Here is a 22669-nt window from a genome sequence, read left to right on the forward strand (position 1 = left end):
GTAGAAATTTTACAGGCCATTAATTCTTTAAAATGCAACAAAACACCTGGCCCAGATGGCTACATTTCTGAATTCTACAATAAATTTGCACTTCAATTGTGCCCTCTGCTTCGGACCATGTTGAACGAATCTCTGTCCTCGGGTCATCTCCCACCCTCTCTACGGCAGGCTGCAATAACACTTATACCGAAAGGAGGTAAAGACTTACTCAAGTGTTCATCCTATCGTCCCATCTCCCTTTTAAATACAGACTACAAAGTTCTATCTAAAATTCTATCTACAAGATTCTATCTACAAGGATCAAGATGGCGGCTGGCAAGTTTGGCGTTCTGGTGACTCTCCTGGCATATGTTTTTTTTAAGTAATTTATTAAGTGAGTTTTTAGATAGGCCTACAAACTGGGCGACGAGCATACCAAATAAATGTGCACAGTATGACAAGTTAGCAGGAAACAAGCACTTTGGATTCGGGAAGAAAACCATTCTGGATTATTTCCTTTTCCCCGGCTGGTATGCAATCAAACGCAACACCAAGTCCATGACCACCGCGAAACGGCAGGTGAACGGCGGCGATTTGATAATTTGCCTGTGCTTACTATTATCTGGGGATATCAATGCCCTGGTCCGGTTGAATGGAAAGTTGGTGATCAACTGGCCAGAGGAGAAGGCCCTTCTGGCCTGGGAGAAAGCATTGGAATGCAAGTCGGATTCGCGGAGGGAGTTGGATAAAGCTTGTCTCCTCATCGATCATGCATCGCAACGCAAGTAATGCAGGGAGCGCAGCGAAATACAGCCCAGGTAACCGCGGATAAACGACACACCTGTCAAGATACAACAGACACTTTCCTAACGAATCGGGGTCTACATCTGCTACATCTGAACATTAGGAGTCTTATTACCCAAGATTAATGAGATCAGACTTCTCTGCAAAAATAACAAAGTGGGACTTTTAAGTTTTTCTGAAACATGGCTGGATGAATCGATAAAGGACGCTGAAATCGAAATAGAGAACTACTGCTTAATTAGGAAGGATCGTAACAGAAAAGGTGGGGGCGTCTGTATATATTTAAGATCGGACATTTGTTTTAACCAAAGAGACGATATATATGAGGACCAGATTGAAGCTTTGTGGGTAAACATTTTGCTGCCTAAGAGCAAGCCAATATTAGTGGGCCTTTGTTACTGGCCTCCGGACCAGACAAATTTTTATGACCTGTTGGACAATGTATGTTCGAAATACTTGGACTCAGGGTCGGACTGGGAAAAAAAAAATCGGCCCTGGCAATTTTCCCCGGAAGTTAACTCTGCCAGCCCCTCCATAACCTGCTCAGCCAACTCCTTGACGTCGGGTATGGTTGGTAACGTTACGGTGGCTAGCATTAGCAACGAGGCTGCTAGGCTTGCTAAATCGGTAAGCATTAGGCTACTGAAGAAAGCTAGTCTTTTTAGCTACGTTATATTATCATCTTTCTTCTCGGCTATAACCTTTGTTTACGGCCACTGGCCCTAACCTGACGCCCTAGCTGTCAACTCACCGGAAGTTTTCACCGGAAGTACTCGCGCACACACAAAAGCTCTCTCCAGACATATCTTTCTTTCATTCCGCCCAGATGAAATTTAATGCCGCCCAGATGAAATTTAATGCCACTCTTCGAAAATCGGCGAAATTTAAGACATTTTAAGACCTTAAAAAACGTATTTTTTATTTAAGACTTTTTAATACTTTTTAAGGATCCGCGGAGATCCTGTAATGGCGGTATGGACAGATCCACTTGAGGGATGGGGGCAGGGGGCGCAATCGTAACACGCACCTGCTTCTGAACTTGTCCTGAAGAGGCAAGGTCTGCACCCCCCCCCCCCCAAAAAAAATGTATACAATACATTTCGAGCCACATGGCCATTAACGGGCTGCTAGCAAATGTAGACTAGATAAATACATTTAAAAATCGTTTAAAAAAAAAAATAGAATAAAAAATCGGAGGCCACCGGCCCAGATGTGGACCGGCCCACCGGGCATTTGCCCGGTCGCACAGATTGCCAGTCCGAGCCTGCTTGGACTTCATAAATTCGGAAGTAATCATGTTGGGAGATTTTAATACGGATATTGTCAGAGACGAACTTTCAATGTTTAAAGTTCTGAAGAACTTTTGCAGTAGCCACAGCCTACATCGGCTGATTGGAGAACCGACACGTGTTTGCATTTCTACTCAAACCACGATTGATCTTATTTTAGTTTCTGAGAAATCAAGAATTGTAAATAGTGGGGTAATTCACTACGGTTTAAGTGACCATTCTATGATTTTCTGCACTAGGAAAGTAACGAAAACAGTGTTTAATGCTCACAATACCATGAAAATTAGATCTACGAAGGGGTATAGCAAAGAGGCACTTACAAACTGTTTAAATGAAGTAAACTGGACATCTGTGATGCAATGTAATGATGTTGATCAAGCTTGGCATTTTTTTTAATTATTATTTTTGCAATGCATAGACAAGATCGAACCTTTTAGAGAAGTAAGAGTGAAACAGAGAACGGAACCATGGATAAATGATGGGATACTGGAGGCCATAAGGAGCAGAAACAGATTATATGATCAATTTAGGAAAAATAAGGATGATGAGAGTTGGATAGAGAATAAGAAAATGAGAAATGAAGTGAATAGACTAGTGGATTGTTCTAAACGAACCTATTTTAATGAGAAAATTACAGAGTATAAACACGACCCTAAAAAGCTATGGCAGTCATTGAGAGAGTTGGGATATAATAAGAGGCTGAAAACCAAAACATGCAATATTAGTCTAGAGCTTGGCAATATGATTATATCAGATAAGGATAAAGTAGCAGACAGTTTTAACACATATTTTTCAACAATTGCTAGCAAGCTGGTTGAAAAGCTTCCTGTCACGTCTAAACAATATGAAGAAAGTAACGTTTTTGATTTCTATTCCCAGCAAGGGGTTCTGCCAAATGCATTCAGTTTAGACAAGGTACCAGAGGCAGATGTACTTATAAAACTCCAAAAGTTAGATGGCTCTAAAGCTACAGGTCTTGATAACATTCCATCTCGATTCTTGAAAGATGCTGCGGAGAACATCACCCCAATTGTTACACACATCATAAACTTATCTATTGAAAAGGGATACTTCCTTAAAGATCTTAAGCTGGCAAAAGTGATCCCACTTTACAAGAAAGGGAGTAAATTAGACCAGGGTAACTATAGACCAGTCTCCATACTGAGCACAATTTCAAAGCTAATTGAGAGATTAGTTTTTGAGAAGGTAAACAAATATCTCTTATCTCATAACTTACTATACGAACTCCAATCAGGATTTCGTAAATCACACTCCACCGACACGTCTATTGTATCTAACTGATTATATTAGAAAGGAGGTTGACCAGGGCAAGTTCTGTGGCATGGTTATGCTGGACTTGCAAAAGGCGTTTGATACTGTAGACCATGGAATTCTTCTTACAAAACTGAGGGCTATAGGTTTTAACAACACAGCAGTAAAATGGTTTGAGTCATATCTGATGAATAGAGAACAAGTGGTCGATGTTGGGGGAACTTTATCCCAGCCACAAACTGGGTCCCTGCCCTTTTTCAAAAGCAAGGAGATCAGTGCAATGTTCCCATCTCGTAGAAATGAGCCCTTCTGTATTGAACACTGAATCATATCATAAAGTAAGGGATCAAACAGAGGCCAAAAAGCGAGGTAAAACTCCCGTGGGATTCCATCCAGACTCAGCGATTTGCCCTTACACATATCCTTTAGAGCCCGCACAATCTCCTCCAGTGTAATAGGCGCATCCAACGTTTCAGATTCAACTAGTGGCTGGGCCTTTGCAGCATTGAAATAATATTTCTGCCTGGTTCTATGAATAAGAAATTTGGAACTCCGTTTAAGAATCGAGTTGATTTCTTTTTTAACCAGCTCCTTTTGAAGGGAGACTGCCTCAGTATAGGTATGCTGGAGGGTGGAATCTAGCGCAGCATATTGTGTTTCCAGAGTCTGGAGTCTAGCGGTGCGTTTTTTGTTTAGATTTGAGGCAAAAAATAAGATTACAATACTTTATTTCATAATACAGAGTCCAGCCACCATATAAGCTTAGGAGAGGGAGTAGTCCATTAAACACAGTCCAGCACAGCAATTCCCGAGCAGTGATTACACAGCAATCATAATTAGTGGCGCACAGCACAACAATCCTCAGCAGCGGGGGGGGGGATGCACAGTGACATACACAGCATCAAAGTTAGTGGAGCAATACACTTCAATTACACAGCAATCCCAAGGCGCATGAAAATACACGTTTCCACACAGCAATCCACGGCACACTAATACACAGCAATCCGGATTAACGTTAAAGCTAAGTAATGCATGTGGTTACACTGACACCCCCTCCCATAGCCAGAGTCAGACAAAACAAGCAGATTAGTTTGTAACACTCCACGCGTGAATGATAACCCACTCAGGCCAGGTAGGTGGACACAGGACAATAAAACAACCTAAATAAAAGCACAAATACAAAGGAAGAAAAAAGGAAGAAAAATGTCCGTTCGGTCGGAGCCCCTTCCGACCGAAAAAAAAAAAGAACCAACTCAGTCCCAAAGGATATTACCAGTCTTTCTGCCCAAAGTTCTTGATGAAACGAGGAGGGAGCAGCAATACAGTTCGATGGTACGGCAGACTTTTACTTTGATGCACACGTCGCGCCACCCGTCATCCGTGCGGATACCCAGCGTGATGACGTCGCTCGCAAGACCCGGAACACCACTCCAGTCGCCGCCGCTGGTATCTGTCGAAAACAACCAGGGTCTGAGTTCTTGGCAACACCACAGTTAAACTCACTCACTCGGCCGAAGCGCAGTGGTTAACCGTTCCTTTTAGGTCAGTTGGAGTGCGCAGGTTAATCATTCTTCTCTCGCGTCGATCACACGCAGCCCCTCTTCTCGGCTATCCGGCATGGAGACAAGCTCTTCCCCCTGTGTGTAGCAGAGCGGCGAACGTGGAACCGGCCCCACCTCCGTGTCACAGCAGTCCGAGGCAGTCGAAGAGAGCGTGCCGCTGTTTTCCCGTCCTTCTTCTGCCCACACTGATTATGGCTCCAGCCAATCCGTAGCTCCATACCGGAACGACCAGGAATGCCCGCAGCTGTAACGCATTAGAGTCGGTGGCGCTGCCTAACGAGACTCCATTCACCACAGCACCTGTAACAACTCACGCACAGTATCCCCCCCCCCCCCCCCCCCCCCTCCTGCATTGTCCCATTAATCAGTCACAATGTCCTGAATCATATAATAATTGAGTCCAGTGTCCATTTCACCCTGCTCAGCATCAACATTAAAGCTGCAGTCGGCAACTTTTTTTTAGTCATATTAGCTTGAACTGTCATGGGATTCTGGAAGTAGAATATTAAATAGGCTGTTTAGGAAAAATAACGAAATCTGTAGCTCCCTCTGAAGCCTGTAATCATGCTTGCAAAAACCGAGCGCTCCCGGCTGTTTTTAACCAATCACGTTAGGGTGGAGGAATCCTACCTGTCAATCACAGCTTGTGCACACGCTGCTGAGCGTGAGTCTGCCCCAGCTTGTGTGCGCTCACACTGGTGTGAACTCACGTGCACAACCTCGTCCACAGAGGGGGAGGGGTTTGGGAGGCGATTCGGAGCTTGTTAGAGGTTGGGGGAGGGACCTGAAAGTTGTATCAGTTCGAATTTTCCGACTTTAGACTCGTAATTTTGAAAACCTGCCGACTGCAGCTTTAATACACAATTTCATCACAACGGTACTGCATACAATATACCATCCTCCCCCCACGACATTTACTCAGGAGGTGCGACTCCTGTACCATAGCAAAATCAACCTTTTTTTTTTTGCGAAAGAATTGTAAAATAGTGGCCCTTTTGTGTGGGATATTAAGACCCCTGGCATTAATGGATACAAAATTGAGATTGGTCATGGAGAGACCGCTGAAGAGGCATGTGACAACATTTTAAAAGGGAAAAAAAGTGCCATCTGTCCCTGAGGTAGCCCCTCCCGAAACAAAAAAATGCCAAAAAGTAAACACACATAACAAAACAATAGAAAGTAAAGTGAGGAGAAACCTTGCTCCTCATCGTTCCTGATAAGTCCGATACTGGACAACTAACTCAACTCAAACCTCAAGATGACTGCCTGAAAGAGGCAGTACCATCACCTATTAAAAAACACAAGATAACTGTATAAAACTATTATCCCTAACGAATGTTAGATAAGTATTAGAAACTATCCCTGTTATGTGCCATCTATTAATTAAAAGTGCTTATGCCTGGAGCAAACTATCAATTTAGCTCAAAAGAAAAAATAAACTATCAGATGGTCGTTCAATCTGCACACCAGCATGAAAAACATTTACACCTCACCCCCTCTGCACTCACCTAGCCAACATTATCTTACATTATATATCCAACATTATATATATTAACAGACACACACACACACATAAACCTCTATAAAGCGTTCGGTGTTGGCAGAGAAAGGCATACAAACAAATATAGGATACCAGTCATGTTAAAACTAAACATGAAATAGAAGGCACAAGAGTAAATTGTTTTAATCCCTGTAGCAGCGTAACATGTTGTAAAATAAAAATGAAAATGATCCCCATCTAATGAGGCAGAACACTGGATATAAAAACCAATTAAAAAAAAAAAAAAAAAGACACAGCAGAGCTCTTAGATCCAAGGACTCAGGTCAGCTGGTCCAGTCCAGAGTCCAGACTAAATATGGAGAAGCAGCATTTAGCTGTTATGCTGCAAACAAGTGGAACAAACTGCCAGTGGAGATTAAACTTTCACCAAATGGAGACATTTTTAAATCCAGGTTAAAGACATTTATTTTCTCATGTGTCTATGCATGAAATCTGCACGCTATCTTTGAACTTATCTGGACTGTTGCTTGTTTTTAAATTCATTTAAATTATTTTATTTGTTTCTCTTTATATTCTTTTATATATTTTTAATGCTTCTTCCACTCCCTGCTGCAATGCTTTTATTTTATGTAAAGCACTTTGAATTGTTTTGTACATGAAATGTGCTATACAAATAAATTTGATTTGATTTTTTTGTTTTGGCGAGCATGTTTTTTCATCACATATATCATCGCTTATGAATTGTGCACTCTTCTTCTATTAGAGACATATGCCAACCTGGAGCGGTGGGCAGCCATGAAGCGCCCGGGGAGCATGGGGGGCACGGTGCCTTGCTCAAGGGCACCTCAGCCGTGACAAGGAGGTGGACTGACACCCCTCCAGCTATAAGTTCCATCAATCTTTTTTCAGTGGCGAGAACCGTGGGAATCGAACCGCCAACCTTACGGTTATTGGACGACCGACTCTAACCACTGAGCCACAGCCGCTGGTTCATGAAATTATTTGTGTCAACATCAGATTTTATTCAACTTTGAATCGTTTTAAACTACAACTGCAAAGCCCCAACAAAAACTGATTTTTATAAAAGAAAAACAAAGTAATGGTGACACGCGTCACTAGAGTCAGGAGTTGTGATAGACAGGACCTCATAGTGTTTGTGATGATAAAGCCTGTCATGCAAACCTCTGACAGGCAACCCAGGTGCACTCATGCACTGGTTGAGATCTGCACTGAAGCTATAGGAAGTAACCACCAGTAATCAAGGTACCGAAGGGATACTCGCTCAAGTTTTCTTCTGTTGTCAGGGCTTTTATTTCCTCTGAACAGTTCACAATGAGACGGCGTTAAAATTTGTATCGACCAGTGCTGTGTCGAGGTCTGTTTCCCCATCAAGAGCTCTGTTCACACTTCAGCTCCCCAAAGCAGCCTGTATGTGTTGTGTATGAATGAGCCAATGACAGGTGTGGGGAGGAGGAATGTTCAGCCAATGAGGAATCTGTTATTGTACTCTCAAACTGCTATGTTATGCTTGCGGGCGCCTAACCCGGCACTGTAACACCATTCAAAGGATATCTGTTGGAACAGGGAAAACACGAGTTAATGACCACAATGTCACATATACATAAAGAGAGTAAAGTGAGGAAAGGTGTGACAGATGAGGCCCCCCAGCAGTCTAGGCCTATAGCAGCTTAACTATGGGATGTTTCAGGATCACCTGATCCATCCCTAACTATAAGCTTTATCGAAAAGGAAAGTTTTAAGCCTGGTCTTAAAAGTGGAAAGGGTGTCTGCTTCCCGGACATTTACTGGCACAGCTTATTCCACAAGAGAGGGGCCTGATAACTGAAGGCTCTGCCTCCCATTCTACTTTTAGAAACTCTGGGAACCTCAAGTAAACCTGCAGTTTGGGAACGAAGTGCTCTGTTAGGAAAATATCTTACAATGAGATCTTTAAGATATGATGGAGCTCGGTCATTAAGAGCTTTATATGTGAGGAGAAGAATCTTAAATTCTATTCTGAATTTAACAGGGAGCCAATGAAGAGAAGCTAAAACTGGAGAAATATGAACTCTGCTGTTAGTTCTCATCAGAACTCTGGCTGCAGCATTTTGGATCAGCTGGAGGCTTTTCAGAGAATATGTGGGACAGCCCAATAATAAAGAATTACAGTAGTCCAATCCTGAAGTAACAGATGCATGGAGCAGTTTTTCTGCATCACTCTGAGACAAGATGTTCCTGATTTTAACAATATTACGAAGGTGAAAGAAGGCAGTCCTAGAAACCTGTTTTATATGCGAGTCAAATGATAAATTCTGGTCAAAAATAACTCCAAGGTTCCTCACTGTAGAACTAGAAGCCAAGGAAATACCATCTAGAGTAACTATATAGCTAGACAGTTTCTCCCTGAAGCGCTCAGGTCCAAAGATAACGACTTCAGTTTGTCTGAATTTAGAAGCAGACAGTTCTGAGTCATCCAGGTCTTTATGTCTTTAAGACATGCTTGTAGTGTGACCAACCTATTGGGTTCATCTGGTTTTATAGATAAGTACAGCTGAGTATCATCAGCATAGCAATGGAAATTTATGCCATGCTGTCTAATAATGTTACCTAATGGAAGCATGTATAAAGTGAAAAGAATCGTTCCAAGCACAGAACCCTGGGGAACTCCATGACTTACTCTGGTGTGTGAGGAAGATTCTTCATTTACAAGAACAAACTGAAATCTATCAGATAAATATGACTTAAACCAGCCTAATGCAGTTCCTTTAATCCCAATAACATGTTCAAGTCTCTGTAATAAGATACTGTGATCGACCGTATCAAATGCAGCACTGAGATCCAACAGGACAAGCACAGACACAAGTCCGCTATCAGAGGCTAAGAGGAGATCATTGGTAACTTTCAGCAGTGCAGTTTCTGTGCTATGATGCACTCTGAATCCTGACTGAAACTCTTCAAACAGATTATTTCTGTGGAAATGATCACAAAGCTGAGCTGCAACTATTTTTTTCAAGAACTTTAGACATAAAAGGGAGATTGGATATAGGTCTATAATGAGCCAACACTTCTGAATCAAGAGTAGGTTTTTTAAGTAAAGGTTTAATTACAGCAACCTTAAAAGGCTGAGGTACATATCCTGTCAACAAAGACAGATCGATCAAATCCAATATGGAAGTGTCAATTAATGGGAAAACCTCCTTGAACAGTCTGGTTGGGATTGGGTCTAAAACACAAGTTGATGGTTTAGAAGAGACTAATGAAGGCTAGCCGCAAATTCAACATGGCAGACTCACCAGGTGTGACCAATCGCTCATCAACCGTCCAGATCCAGATATAAGATGCTCCTTCCTGGGTTCTACCTGTTCGCCAGCAGCTGCATCCCACCACCTCCCCATCTCCACCCGGTGTCTCAAGGTCCTCGGTATCTCCTTCCTTCGTACGACTCCGCCACCAGGTTCGGGTCCCGGGGGGGGAAGATATCCAGCATCTATCTCCCTATGCCGGACTTTCAAGCTCACAGCGGTTCAGCTTGCATGTCCTCTGCCGGGGCCCGAGCGCCAAAGAAATCTTGTCAATAAAACCTTGCAATTGTCTCCCTCTCTCTCCGTGTGAGTCTCTCCAGGTTGAATTGCTGTCGTTAGTTCAGAGAGATCAACTGGACAGAAGCCGTCTAAATACAAATCAGGTTCTAAAGATACTTCTAAAGCTGCTGTACTTGATGATACATCACTGATAATAGTGGGAAGGACTCCATCAATATTCTCTCTGATAGAAACAATTTTATTGATAAAGAAGCTCATGAAATCATCACTGCTGAGAGTTAAAGGAATACCTGGCTCAACAGAGCTCGGACTCTTAGTCAGACTGGCTACAGCGCTGAAGAGAAACCTGGGATTGTTCTTATTCTCTTCTATCAATGATGAATAATAAGCAGTTCTAGCTTTACGAAGGGCTTTCTTATACGTTATTAAACTATCTTTCCAGACTAATTGAGACTTCTAAATTAGAGGAACGCCACTGTCTCTCCAGCTTTCTTGCAGTCTGCTTTAAAGCACGCAGCTGTGAATTATACCAAGGAGCCAGCCTCTTCTGACTGATTACCTTCCTTTTCAGAGAGGCAACATTGTCCAGTGCTGTACGCATTGAAACTATAGTGCTGTCAACAAGAGAGTCAAGTGTTGCTGGAGTAAAGTTTAGGTAGTCGTCCTCTGTCATATCTGCACATGGCAGTGAAGAAAAGGATGATGGAATTAATTCTTTAAATCTGGTTACAGCATCCTCTGATAGACACCTTCTATATGTAAATTTCTTCTCAGAAACTGTATAGTCAAGTAATGTAAACTCAAAGGTTATCAGTAAATGGTCAGATAAGACAGGGACAAGACAGATGATTGCACAGATAATAATAAATAATAATGGTAAAAATATACTAGACTAATGCTACATACTGAGGGTAAAAAGTCTGATAGCAGAGGGGTCAGCAGATCTCCTGAGCCTCTGTTCTGCATCGCAGTGAGATAAGTCGTCCATTACAACTGCTCTTCTGACCAGCCAACGTTTTGTGGAAAGGATGGTCTTTATTGTCCAGCACTGCTTGCACCTTCCTCAGTGTGTGTCACGCTTCTGCAAGGAACCCAAAGTGACACCAACTGGTAAAGAACAAGTTTATTGGTGATGCAGGTGGTTTGAGGGAAATGGCTGGGCTGGCAGGCGAGCTGGCAGGCAGGATGGTAGTGGGTTGGCAGGCAGGCTGGCGGGCTGAGAGGCAGGAACACAGGTTGGTCCGGAACTGGATAAAGCAGGTTAGAATTAGTAACAGATTTGAATTGAACTGAGCTCCTGATGCTGCTTCCCCAGCAGATAGTGGCATAAAAAAGGATGCTCACCACAACTGACTGGTAGAACATGCAGAGCATCTCACAACAGACGAGGAAATTGTGGCTCTGTCGGCTTCGTCCTTTCTTGTAGCCTGTTTGAGCCCGTTTGTTCCAGGATCAGTCCAGCTGGTGGTTTACGTGGACACTTAGATTTTCATTTCCGAGACAGGCATTAGGAGCAGTGGCTAAAGCAAAGGTTGGGTATTGCATTGCTGTAATGATGATGATGTAATCCTGGACATGTCACTGTGACAGAGACGATCTGTACCCAGGACATTGAACTGTTAGCTGTAAGTTGACATTCATATTATCTACCAAGTGAGTTCACCTGTGTTATTCTGGTAGTATCTCATATATGACCTGCAGTTGCTGCTGACACAGTCTGTGATGTCATCATCTCAGTCGTTGCCAGTCTAAAAACACAACAGCTCAACACATTCATAGCAATTTCTGGAGGTTCCCCTTCGGCTATACTTCCAACCTTTCAACAGTTGCTGCACCAGAGTTAGTCCATAAGTTGGACTTACTCTATTCAAATGTCAAAGATGCATGGAGTTACTCTGCCCTGCTTCCACTGCGAAAATTCCATTGCTTTCACTGTTACATTCTTGCATTTAGATTTTGGTGGCTTTAATGCAGATAAAGATCATTTTCCTGTACTTCACTGCCCTTATATTTTATTTTGTGCCCTGTCACCTTGTTTTGGGGACATTCAGCTTATTGTGAAGTGAACTGAATGTGACACATAGTTTGTGGGGGTATTAGTCAAAACCGTGCATCCTGACCATATGTAAATCACTGCTGGAATGACTCAGCTTAAACTGATAAATTTGGCTCGTATAGAAGAATCGTATGAAGTGCGAATCAACACTCCTCCTTGTGATCTATTGTAAAAATACATTTTGCTTACACCAATCAGCAGGCATGCATTTGAACAATCCTTAACACAAATTGTGTTAGGCGCGCCTTAGGCACGCTCAGGACGGGAGATTGGACCGAAAAAAAAAAAAAGGTTCAGTGCAATCTGTTGGTTTCCTTAGCTAGGAAATTGTTTTTGAATTGGCTCTATATGAACGAATTGGATTATTTTATGAATAATTATGATTACAATTAATTGAATTCCAATTGGCTTGAATTGGACTTTATTATCTAAGTGCCTTGAGATGACATTTGCTGTATTTGGCGCTATATAAATAAAAATGAATTGAATTGAATTTCTTTCTCACTGATGGTTTCACAACCATGTGTGTGATTGTTTTTATCATTTCTTTCTCTCTCTGGCCCTTCATATCATTTGTCACAGAGACCTCCCTCAGTATGGACACAAGCAGTGGCAGTCCTACTTTGGTAGGACTTTTGATGTCTACACTAAACTGTGGAAATTCCAGCAGCAACACAGGTAATTTTCATCTCGTACTATTTGAATAGGTCAAAGAAGAGTGCTGTGTTTCATATAGTATAGTGGCTCAAAGAAATGAGGTTTTGCAAATTTTAATTTCAGCTATCCCATTTTATTTGAATACATTTTTATCTAAAACACTCGGCAAATGTTACGATTAAATGGGATTTCCATGAATAGACTTTGAATTGCACAGTTGCATATGTTTCTCAGTGCAACCCTAACCGTCAACAACTGTGAGTTATGAGAACATCAAAGTCTGTCATGTTCTTAGTGTTGTATCTTCTTTTTATTAACAGGCAGGTTCTGGATACAAGGTATGGCTTGAAGAGATGGCAGATTGGGGAAGTTGCATCCAAAATCGGACAGCTTTATTACCACTATTAGTAAGTCACAAAATATTTCGGTAACATCTGTAATTACACGGACAACACAAACACAGCCAAATCTAAAGGATTGAAATGGACCACAACTTTAGATGCAGTCATAGACATATATCTTTTGATAGTTATGTAAAGACAGTTACAAAATCTGCCTTAGATAATAAAAGGGGCAACTTATTTAGAGCCCTAACTAAGCACAGAAAAGTGCATCACATCAGCCCAGTCCTTACATCTTTGCTCACATAAAGCACAGATTTTCCATTTTCCTTTGTTTTTAAAAAAAAACATCTTTATTTGGTGCTTTATTTATCAGTAATGGGGGTGGCAGGACACGGATGCGGACTTCAGAGGAGTAAAAGCAAACTTGGTTTATTTACAAAAAATAACAAAAGTCTAAACAAGCCGGATGACGAAACTAGACTGTGGAACAAAACGTGAGTATGACTTTGACAAAAACAAAAGACTTGACATGACATGAAAAATGGTTAACTTGGATTGACGTGGCGTGGCATGAAAGGTGAATGAACTAATGACTTGAACATGGGTACTGAGGAAACAGAAACTGTGGGGAAAACAATGGCAAAACTAAATACAAGACCTGAACTAAGAAAACTAAGGCATAAAATAAACTAAAACATGAAAAAACACAAAACTAAGAACTCAAAACATGGGGAAAACCCCATGGACGTGACATTATTATGACTTTAGACTTATCGTGTATTGGTCTGCTTACAATTTCCAAAGTCAAAACCAAACGTTTGAAAAAGAAAAGCATTCAGCTTTTTATCCACTTGCATGAAATGATTCATTTAAAAAATATATATATATTAGGGGTGGCAAATTATTGCGTTAATTGCGATTAATTACAGTCATATTTAGCGCATTATGTTTTTTAATCGTCAAACAAATAGATTGACGAAACTAAAGGTTGCAGGCAGCACTTGGGAGTCTCAAATAAACCGGAATGCAAATGGCTAAGATCTGTTCAAATCTGATGAAAACAATAAATGACTTTATAAAGCCACTTTTTTGTTATTTATCAATCTTTTGATCTGCTACAATAATGTAATGAATTTAAATGAAAATACCTCAGGTTGAGGGCTTTTCTCAGCAATTTTTATCTGAGATTAAAAAAGAGATTAATTAGATCAATTAATTACAGATCATTAATTACAGATCTCATTTTGTTTTTAATCTCATGCCAGCACTTATACTTATATATATATATATATATATAGAGAGTGTTCTCCATCCATGAAGTGATAATAGCCCAATTTTTCTCACTCTTCCTTGTTAGCCTTCGGACCTCAGAAACGAGTTATCTGAATGAGGCCTTTTCATTCTACTCAGCCATCCGTCAACGCTCCTATTACTTTCAGGTCAACAAAGAGGACAGGTAAGCTCAATGCCTAACTTCCTAAAGTATCTCAAGTTGTCATCTAAGACAGTAGATTTTTTGCTAGGTACATTATAAACTGTTGGAATATTTAGCATTAAAAGGGGTATATATTATTTACTATGATTTCTTTTGTTCACTGGTTATCTAAAAGTGAGCCACTGAACACGTTCCTTATTGGAGAGGTGAAAAGAAAAGGAAAATATAAACGTGCTAACTGTATCTTAATAATCCAGGCTTGAGAAATGATTGTGCTTTATGTGTATTTGTTTGACTTTACAAACTCGTATTGTCTTCTCTTGTTTTTACCAGACCTGAATTAGTAGTGAAGAAGCTTCGATATTACGCCCGCTACATAGTTGTCTGTTTACTGCTTAACAAGATGGACCTGGTCAAAGTGTTGGTGAAGGTATGGAAGAAACCTTTTTCTAGTACACTCAGGGACCAAAACTCTCTTACATGTGCAACACTGATTTACTGACGAGCATTAAAGCAGTCACCCCACCAATCTCAACAGGAATACAGTAGTACACGAAAAAGAAAATACACCTTTCAATTCCAAGATTGAATGCACCAGGTCATAAATAAAAAAGAAAAAAATCATCTGGAAAACTAAGCCAACAAGCAGTTTGTGAAAAACTGTATAGTCCATGATACCATATCTCATTGAACCCCATTCAGCAGCAGTAATATTTTTTTGTGTGCTGATATCATATTCTCATTGTTGAAATGTTGAGGTTTGTTGACAGTCCCCTGTGTAAAGGTCTTGTAACAGTATTTCAGTTGGACTGAAGTCTGGACAGGGTCAATGCAACTTTATTCTTTCTCAAAAGTTGGGATGCTGTGTAAAGTTTAAATTAAAAACAGAATGCGGTGATTTGCAATCTCATGAACAAATATTTTATTCACAATAGAACATATAAAGCATATCAAATATTGAAAGTTAGACATTTCACTATTTAATGAAAAATACCAGCTCATCTGGCATTTTACGGCCTCAGCTCTTCTCAAAAAAGTTGGGACTAAAAAGAAACAACTGGATGAATATATTGCAATTGATTATGTTCCTTTGCACCAGGTCAGTAACATGACCAAGTATCAAAGAGCGCCGGGCAGTGTCTCTCTAAAATAAAGATGAGCAGAGATTCAACAATCTGCAGAAATCTGTCTACAAATTATTGAGATTTTTCAGAATAATCTTCCTCAATGTAAAATTGCAAAGACTTTGAATAATACATAATATAATCAAAATATTCCAAGAATCTTGAGACATCTCTGTGTGCATGGGACATGGCCAAAAATCAATACTGGATGCCAGTAATCTTCAGGCCCGCAGGTGGCACTGCACTGAAAACAGGCTTAATTCTGTGGAAATCACAGAAAAATTCTGTGGAAATAACTATATGGACTTAGGAACACTTTGGATGGCATTGTGAACACAATTTCCTTATGCCATCCACAAATTGACATGAAAGCTCTATCATTTAAAGAAGAAGCCACATGTGAATATGATCTAGACATGCCGCCAATCTTCTCCAGGTCAAAACTCATTCAAACTGGATCTAAGTGGAAAACCGTTCTGGAGTCAGACAAATTGAATTTTTGGAAATCATGGACACTACATCCTCTGCGGACCCAGATGCCATCCTATACTGACCTGGACCTATAGTCAATAAATAATTCAAGTATTTTTAAGTATTACATTTTGACTGGGCACTTCTATTTTGACCGGAGCAGCTTTTCTAGACTTTACGGCACTGTTTTAGTGGATCCACTGACCAATTGCATAAAAGTTAAGCCATCCCGGGGGCAGCATGGGGCTACTCAGCCAATCAAATCTGTGCATTCCAGGTGACAAACATTCTGAGAGGCGGGTGACAGACGAAAAAACAAGTGAGAGATGCAGGGAGAGAACACAAAGAGATAAGCGAGCCGGAAACAACGGAGAAAAATAACTACACATGGCGCCCTCTAAGAAAAGAAAAGTGTACAGTGAAAACAGAGCTTTCAAGGCAGAATGGACACACCCATTCATGTTCATTCTTTGCACCGGAGGCACAAAAGCAGTCTTGTCTCATATGCTCAGAGACTGTGGCAATCATAAGAAGTGGCAATGTGAAACGCCACTATGAGACCAAGCACCAAACATACCCGCTCAACTGAGGTCACAGTCTCAGAGACCATTATGAACAATCCACCCGGATCCTGACCCCTTCGTTCACTTCCCAACAGCATGCTCACGAATGTTCCCTTAGAGTCCCTTGGATTTTGGGTCAATACAACTACAAAAAGCCATTTACTTATTGAGGGGTTGTCAATGAGTGCAGCAGCCAAAAGCTTACTTTAGGGTAAAGAGAAAAAGGAGCCGTGTGACCCAACAAAGCGAATAACATCATCAGCCACAAAGAAAAATTCAATCTTATTCCAGGATTAACATTCAGCTGGCTCAGCTGGATGAAGCCATTCATAAGGTACCATGTGTAGGCTTAGCTGTAGAGGAGTCCACTGATGTCTGTTCATTGATGTAAGGTTCTTCAACAAAGACTAGAAAGCGTTCTCTGAAGACCTGTTAGGTATAACTCCCCTTCTGACCAGTATAAGAGGAGGCTCAGGGTGTCTATAAATAGAATTAAGTCATAAATAAATTGTAAAATAGATCTCCGCAGTAAAGTGCGTTAGGTTTTATTTTAAAGAGCGACAGCAGCAGGGACAAAGCTGTTCCTATAGCGTGTGGTCCTAGTTCTCGGGACAAAAAATCTGCATCCTGACGGCAGCAGCTGGAACTCACTGGCTCAGGGATGGGAGGCATCATTCAAGATGGAGCTGGCGAGCCGCTGCATCTGCTTCATGTACAGCGACTCCAAGCCCAGCTGTGTTTCCCCAATCAACCGACCTGACCATTTAATAATCTGGTTGAGTGAACTCCTTTCTTTTTGGGACAAGTTTCCTAACCACGATGCAAGTGAAAAGGTTAAAATAGATTTGATAAAAGCATGATAAAATAGTGTCATCATGGTCCTATCAATGTGGAAATGGGACAGCTTCCTCAGACAGAACAGCCGCTGGCGTCCCTTCCTGCTCACAGCTTTGCAGTTCTCTTTAAAGTTTAGGGTTGAGTCAATGATTGTCCCCAGATATTTATAGGACTGGACTTGTTCAATGACTTGTCCCTTGATCCTAACAAATTCAGGTGTTTTGATATTCTTCCTAAAATCAATAGCCATGTCTTTGGTCTTTGTTAAATCTTATTACAGATCTTATTACAGAGGTTAGAAGACTGGGTGGGAATCTCTGGTCGTGCTTTAAACTGGTTCAAGTCCTATCTGGAGGACAGGAAATATTTTGTTGAAATTGGTAACTGTGTCTCAGACCAAATGGCTATGACCTGTGGGGTTCCCCAGGGGTCAATCCTGGGACCCGTATTGTTCAATCTGTACATGCTTCCACTAGGCCAGCTAATACGCAGCTATAATGTGTCCTACCACAATTATGCAGATGACACTCAGATCTACGTGTCACTGACGGCAGGAGAACACGGGCCTGTAGATACACTGTGTCACTGCATCGAACAGATCAGTGTGTGGATGCAAAACAATTTCCTCCAGCTAAACTCAGACAAAACTGAAATCATTGTCTGTGGCCCACAGAAACAAAGAGAAAGTGTTATCAGTCACCTTGAGACTCTCTCTCTAAAACCTAACTATCAAGTTAGAAATCTCGGGGTACCTGAACCTGACCTGAACTTTAACAGCCACATTAAATCTGTAACATCAGCAGCTTTTTACCATCTAAAAAACATTGCCAGAATCAAAGGAATAGTGTCTAAACCAGACTTAGAGAGACTGATCCATGCGTTTGTCTCCAGCAGGTTAGACTACTGTAACGGCCTGCTCACTGGGCTCTAAACGGGCTATAAGACAGCTGCAGTACATCCAGAACGCTGCTGCTCGAGTCCTGACTAGAACCAGGAAATACGACCATATTAGTCCAGTGCTCAGGTCTCTGCACTGGCTTCCTGTCGCTCAGAGAATAGACTTTAAAACAGCTCTGCTTGTGTACAAGTCTCTTCACGGTCAAGTGCCAAAGTACATCTCTGACATGTTAGAGCCATATGAACCAACTCGGGCTCTGAGAACCTCAGGGAGGGGTCTCCTGCTGGTGCCCAGAGTCAGGACTAAACAAGGTGAGGCTGCGTTTCAGTTTTATGCCCCTAAAATCTGGAACAGTCTTCCAGAAGATGTGAGACAGGCCTCAACTCTGACAATGTTTAAATCCAGGCTGAAAACAGTTCTATTTAGCTGTGCATATGACACATGAAAGTATTTTATCTGCACTCTTCACTTTTTAATTACTTAATGATTATTTTAATGGGTTTTAAATTTCTTTCTTTTTTAATTTCTTTCTTTTATTTTTTTTATTCCTTTTTAATGGTTTTATTGCCTTCTTGTGATTTTATGTAGCTGTAAAGCACTTTGAATTGCCCTGTGTATGAATTGTGCTCTATAAATAAAATTGCCTTGCCTTGCCTTGCCTTGCCTTGCCTTAAATTAAGATGTAGGTAAGAGTCTTCACACCACTTGACAAAGTTGTCAACAACAGGGCCGTGGTCGTTTTCATTTCCATGCAGCAGGCTAACATTTACAGAGTCATCTGCATACTTTAAAATAAGGCGGTTGTTAAAAGTGCTCTGACACATATTAGTGTATAAAATGAATAACAAAGGTGAGAGCACGCACCCTTGTGGTGAGCCTGTGGAAGATCACACTTTATCAGATAAAAATCCATTAACGCTGACCCTCTGTGTCCTGTTTGTTAAGAAGTTTAAGATCCAGCCCGCAAGATTTGTACTCAAGTTAAAATGTTCTGAAAGCCTCTGTGTTAAAATATGCGGCTGGACTGTGTTACAAGCAGAGGAAAAATCGATGAATAACAGCCGGGCATGACACCCGATTCCTTCAAGATGTTAAAAAATCAAATTGAGAAGGGTGAGTGTGGCATCCTCCACTCCCCTTTTGAGCCTATAGTGGGGGAGTGGGATATAAGAGGGGAAGAAAGAGAAACTGTAAAACTGTTGTTCAAAACATTGTTCAGATGTGTTGAGATCTTCCTGTGGTAAAACTGGTTGAGACTTTTAAGATGTGAAACATTAACAAAAGAAAAGGCAAACTCAATCTGCTGCTACACTTATTTTATGATGCACGATTTTAAGTTTTTAGTTGAATACACCTGGTATACAGTGTTCATTTTTTAAACAGGGAATGCAAGAACAAGCCAAAATCATTGGCTCTTCCTCCCTCATTTCTTACCAATAACATGAGGTGTTTGTTCAGATATGCTGTATTTGGTTTTCACTTAACATGGCGTTGTGTATTATGGATGGGGTTTTTACTGATTGAAAAAAGGTTTCAAATTTCTTTTAATTTGAAATACACATATATGGCCCAAATCAAAATACCAAACTTGGTTTTTTTTTTTTGTTTTTAATTTGATAGTGACTTCAGACACCCAAATATATGCAGGATCGTCCCCCTGTAGAAGGTGCACATGATGGGGGTGGGGCTCCAGCTCTTCTTAGTTTGCGGAAGAAGTGGAGGATACATCAGTGACAATAGTGGGAAGGATTCCATTAATCATCTCTCTGATAGAAACAATTTTATTGATAAAGAAGCTCATGAAATCATCACTGCTGAGAGTTAAAGGAATACCTGGCTCAACAGAGCTCGGACTCTTTGTCAGCCTGGCTACAGTGCTGAAAAGAAACCTGGGATTGTTCTTATTCTCTTCTGTCAATGATGAATAATAAGCAGTTGTAGCTTTACGAAGGGCTTTCTTATACTTTATTAAACTATGTGTAAGACTACAACTGCATCCTGGTCTCAGTAGGTTGTAAGGACAAAAGATTCTAAGCAGTATGCAAAGAAAAAAGAGAATGTATATCAAAAGATAAAAACAAATGTATAAAAGTTGTACTCAGTGATGGATGACAGGTCTGCATTGGGGATGCACACTGGGACAAGAATAGTGGTCCAATTAAATGGCCTGGTCAAACTTTTGACCATAGCCTAACTCAATTGCACATTTAATCATACTGAATGATAATATGCAAGTATATTCAAGGTAAACACAAGAAACTTGTGCTAAAGAAAAAATGGACCAGACTCAGTGAATAATTCCCTATAATCCCTATATAGACCAGTGAGCAGTGCTGACCAACATGTCATTGGGGTCATCAGGTGGGAACCTCCTTTCATCAGTGTTTCGTCTAGTTGGGCCCACAACACCTCCAGGAGGCTAGACAGTGATCACTGTCACTCCCCTAATGCCAGCCATCACTGCTCCTCACATCACAACAACCACCTTTTTTCACAAGCATCATTATTATCAGCTACCCCAGCCTCTCACCAACTGCACACCAGTCATAGCGGGGTGGGGATTCACACTCTGGTTCAGGTAGGGGGTAGAAATAGAAAAGCTAAAGATAAGTAGGAATGGAATTCAAACCCCTGGTTCGGGTAGGGGTAATGAAAGTACAGAGGGTGCCAGAGGTGGAGGCAGTAGAAGACACACTAGCAGATTCAGCAGACAAACTCATCTAAACAGTCTTACAATCACTAAAAATGGCAGCAAAAACAAAGCCATACAGGACTCACCTGAAATGGCTGCCTGGTTTCAAAAGGCTCACATGGGCCACACCCTCCACTTTAATATATCCTGAATTTCTTCCTTGCTTCTCCCAAGAGTCTGTTTACCCTAAGTGCTCCCCCTGCTGGGCCCCCAGCTACTATTGCTTCTTCTAATACAAATCCACACATTGGACTTTACTGCCTCATCTGACACTTCCTTCCCTTTTTTCCTCACACTCTGTCCACTTACACCCAGCTCCCTCAACAATGAGACGAGATACTTTGCAACAAATCCTCTTCATCCTACTTCTACTGGACATATCCTAACTTTCCATCCTCGCTGCTCTGCTTCTGCCCCTAACTCCACATACCTAAGCTTTTTCCTTTCATATGCTTCTGCTACTAATTCCTCCCAAGGAACAGTCGGCTCTATGAAGTAGACTCTCATTCTACTCCTAGACCCCAAGACTATATCAGGCCTTAGATTTGTAGAGGCTATTTCTTTGGGCACAACAAGCTTTCCTCCTAAATCTACCTGCATCTCCCAATCACAATCTCCCAAGGCAATCACTTGCCTCCTTATTGTCTTATTAACTTTCTCCCCCTCTTGAACAAAATGAATTGCCACTCTCTTCACATTAGACCCTCCTAAATTTACCTGCCTTCGTTTATCTTCTATACCTGCAGCTAAGCTTCTTAATACTTGGTCATGTCACCACGTATACCGGCCTTGTGACAGACTAACCTTACAACCTGACAAAATATGCCTTAGAGTTGCAGTACCTGAACATAACGAACATAACGGGTCTCCATTTACCCAGAGTTTTAGGTTCTGGGGAGTTGGCAATACATCATTTGTTGCCCCTATCAAAAATCTAATACTCCTTTCCTCCATACTCCACAGCTCTTTCCAACTAAGTTTTTTCTTTTCTACACCTTCCCAATTCAACCACCGTCCCTGCTTAGCCTGAGCCACTGCCTTTGTGCCCCTTAACATTTCCTTCTGTCTACGAACCTGCTCAACAACTAGCTTTCTCTTCTCCTTGGGACCTGCTCAACTCTACACCAGATTGCCTGGGCCAAGCCCCAAGCCTCCCCGGCCTATTTGAACATGAGTTGCTTCTGCCTCCTGAGCTGCCATTCTTGGATTCCATTTCCTCCCCTTGGTTGGGTTTGGAATTCAATTCAATTCAATTCATTTTTATTTATATAGCGCCAAATACAACAAATGTCATCTCAAGGCACTTAGATAGTAAGTCCAATTCAAGCCAATTGGAATTCAATTCATTGTAATCATAATTATTCATAAAATAATCAAATTCGTTCATATAGAGCCAACCACCTTTGGAACCACCTTACTAACTACCACATCTTTACTCCAAGCTAACAGGAGCTTTGTCCTAACTTTAGTACATTTAAACTCCTCTACTAGACTAGATACTGGGAGCTGGAGTATGCCTTTCCCATACAGTGCCACAGTACTTAAGCATCTAAGAACACCTAGCCACTTCCTAATGTAAAAACTAACTAATCTTTCCATTTTTTCTGCAACAGATAATGGAATCTCATACACAGACAGTGGCC

The 22669-nt window shown here is 41.2% G+C and overlaps 1 protein-coding gene across 1 annotated transcript in view; it reads left to right on the top strand.

Moving 5' to 3' along the window:
* The window catches only part of scai (suppressor of cancer cell invasion), an 83761-nt gene that overhangs the window by 15643 nt on the left and 45449 nt on the right, over positions 1 to 22669 (top strand). The window contains exons 3-6 of the mRNA XM_075455370.1: positions 12588 to 12683; positions 12983 to 13069; positions 14364 to 14462; positions 14775 to 14871. Of these exons, the coding sequence (XP_075311485.1) occupies positions 12588 to 12683; positions 12983 to 13069; positions 14364 to 14462; positions 14775 to 14871 (379 nt within the window). The remainder of the gene's footprint in view (positions 1 to 12587; positions 12684 to 12982; positions 13070 to 14363; positions 14463 to 14774; positions 14872 to 22669) is intronic.

Source organism: Odontesthes bonariensis, chromosome 22 (genome assembly GCF_027942865.1).
Source record: "Odontesthes bonariensis isolate fOdoBon6 chromosome 22, fOdoBon6.hap1, whole genome shotgun sequence".
Lineage (NCBI taxonomy): Eukaryota > Metazoa > Chordata > Actinopteri > Atheriniformes > Atherinopsidae > Odontesthes > Odontesthes bonariensis.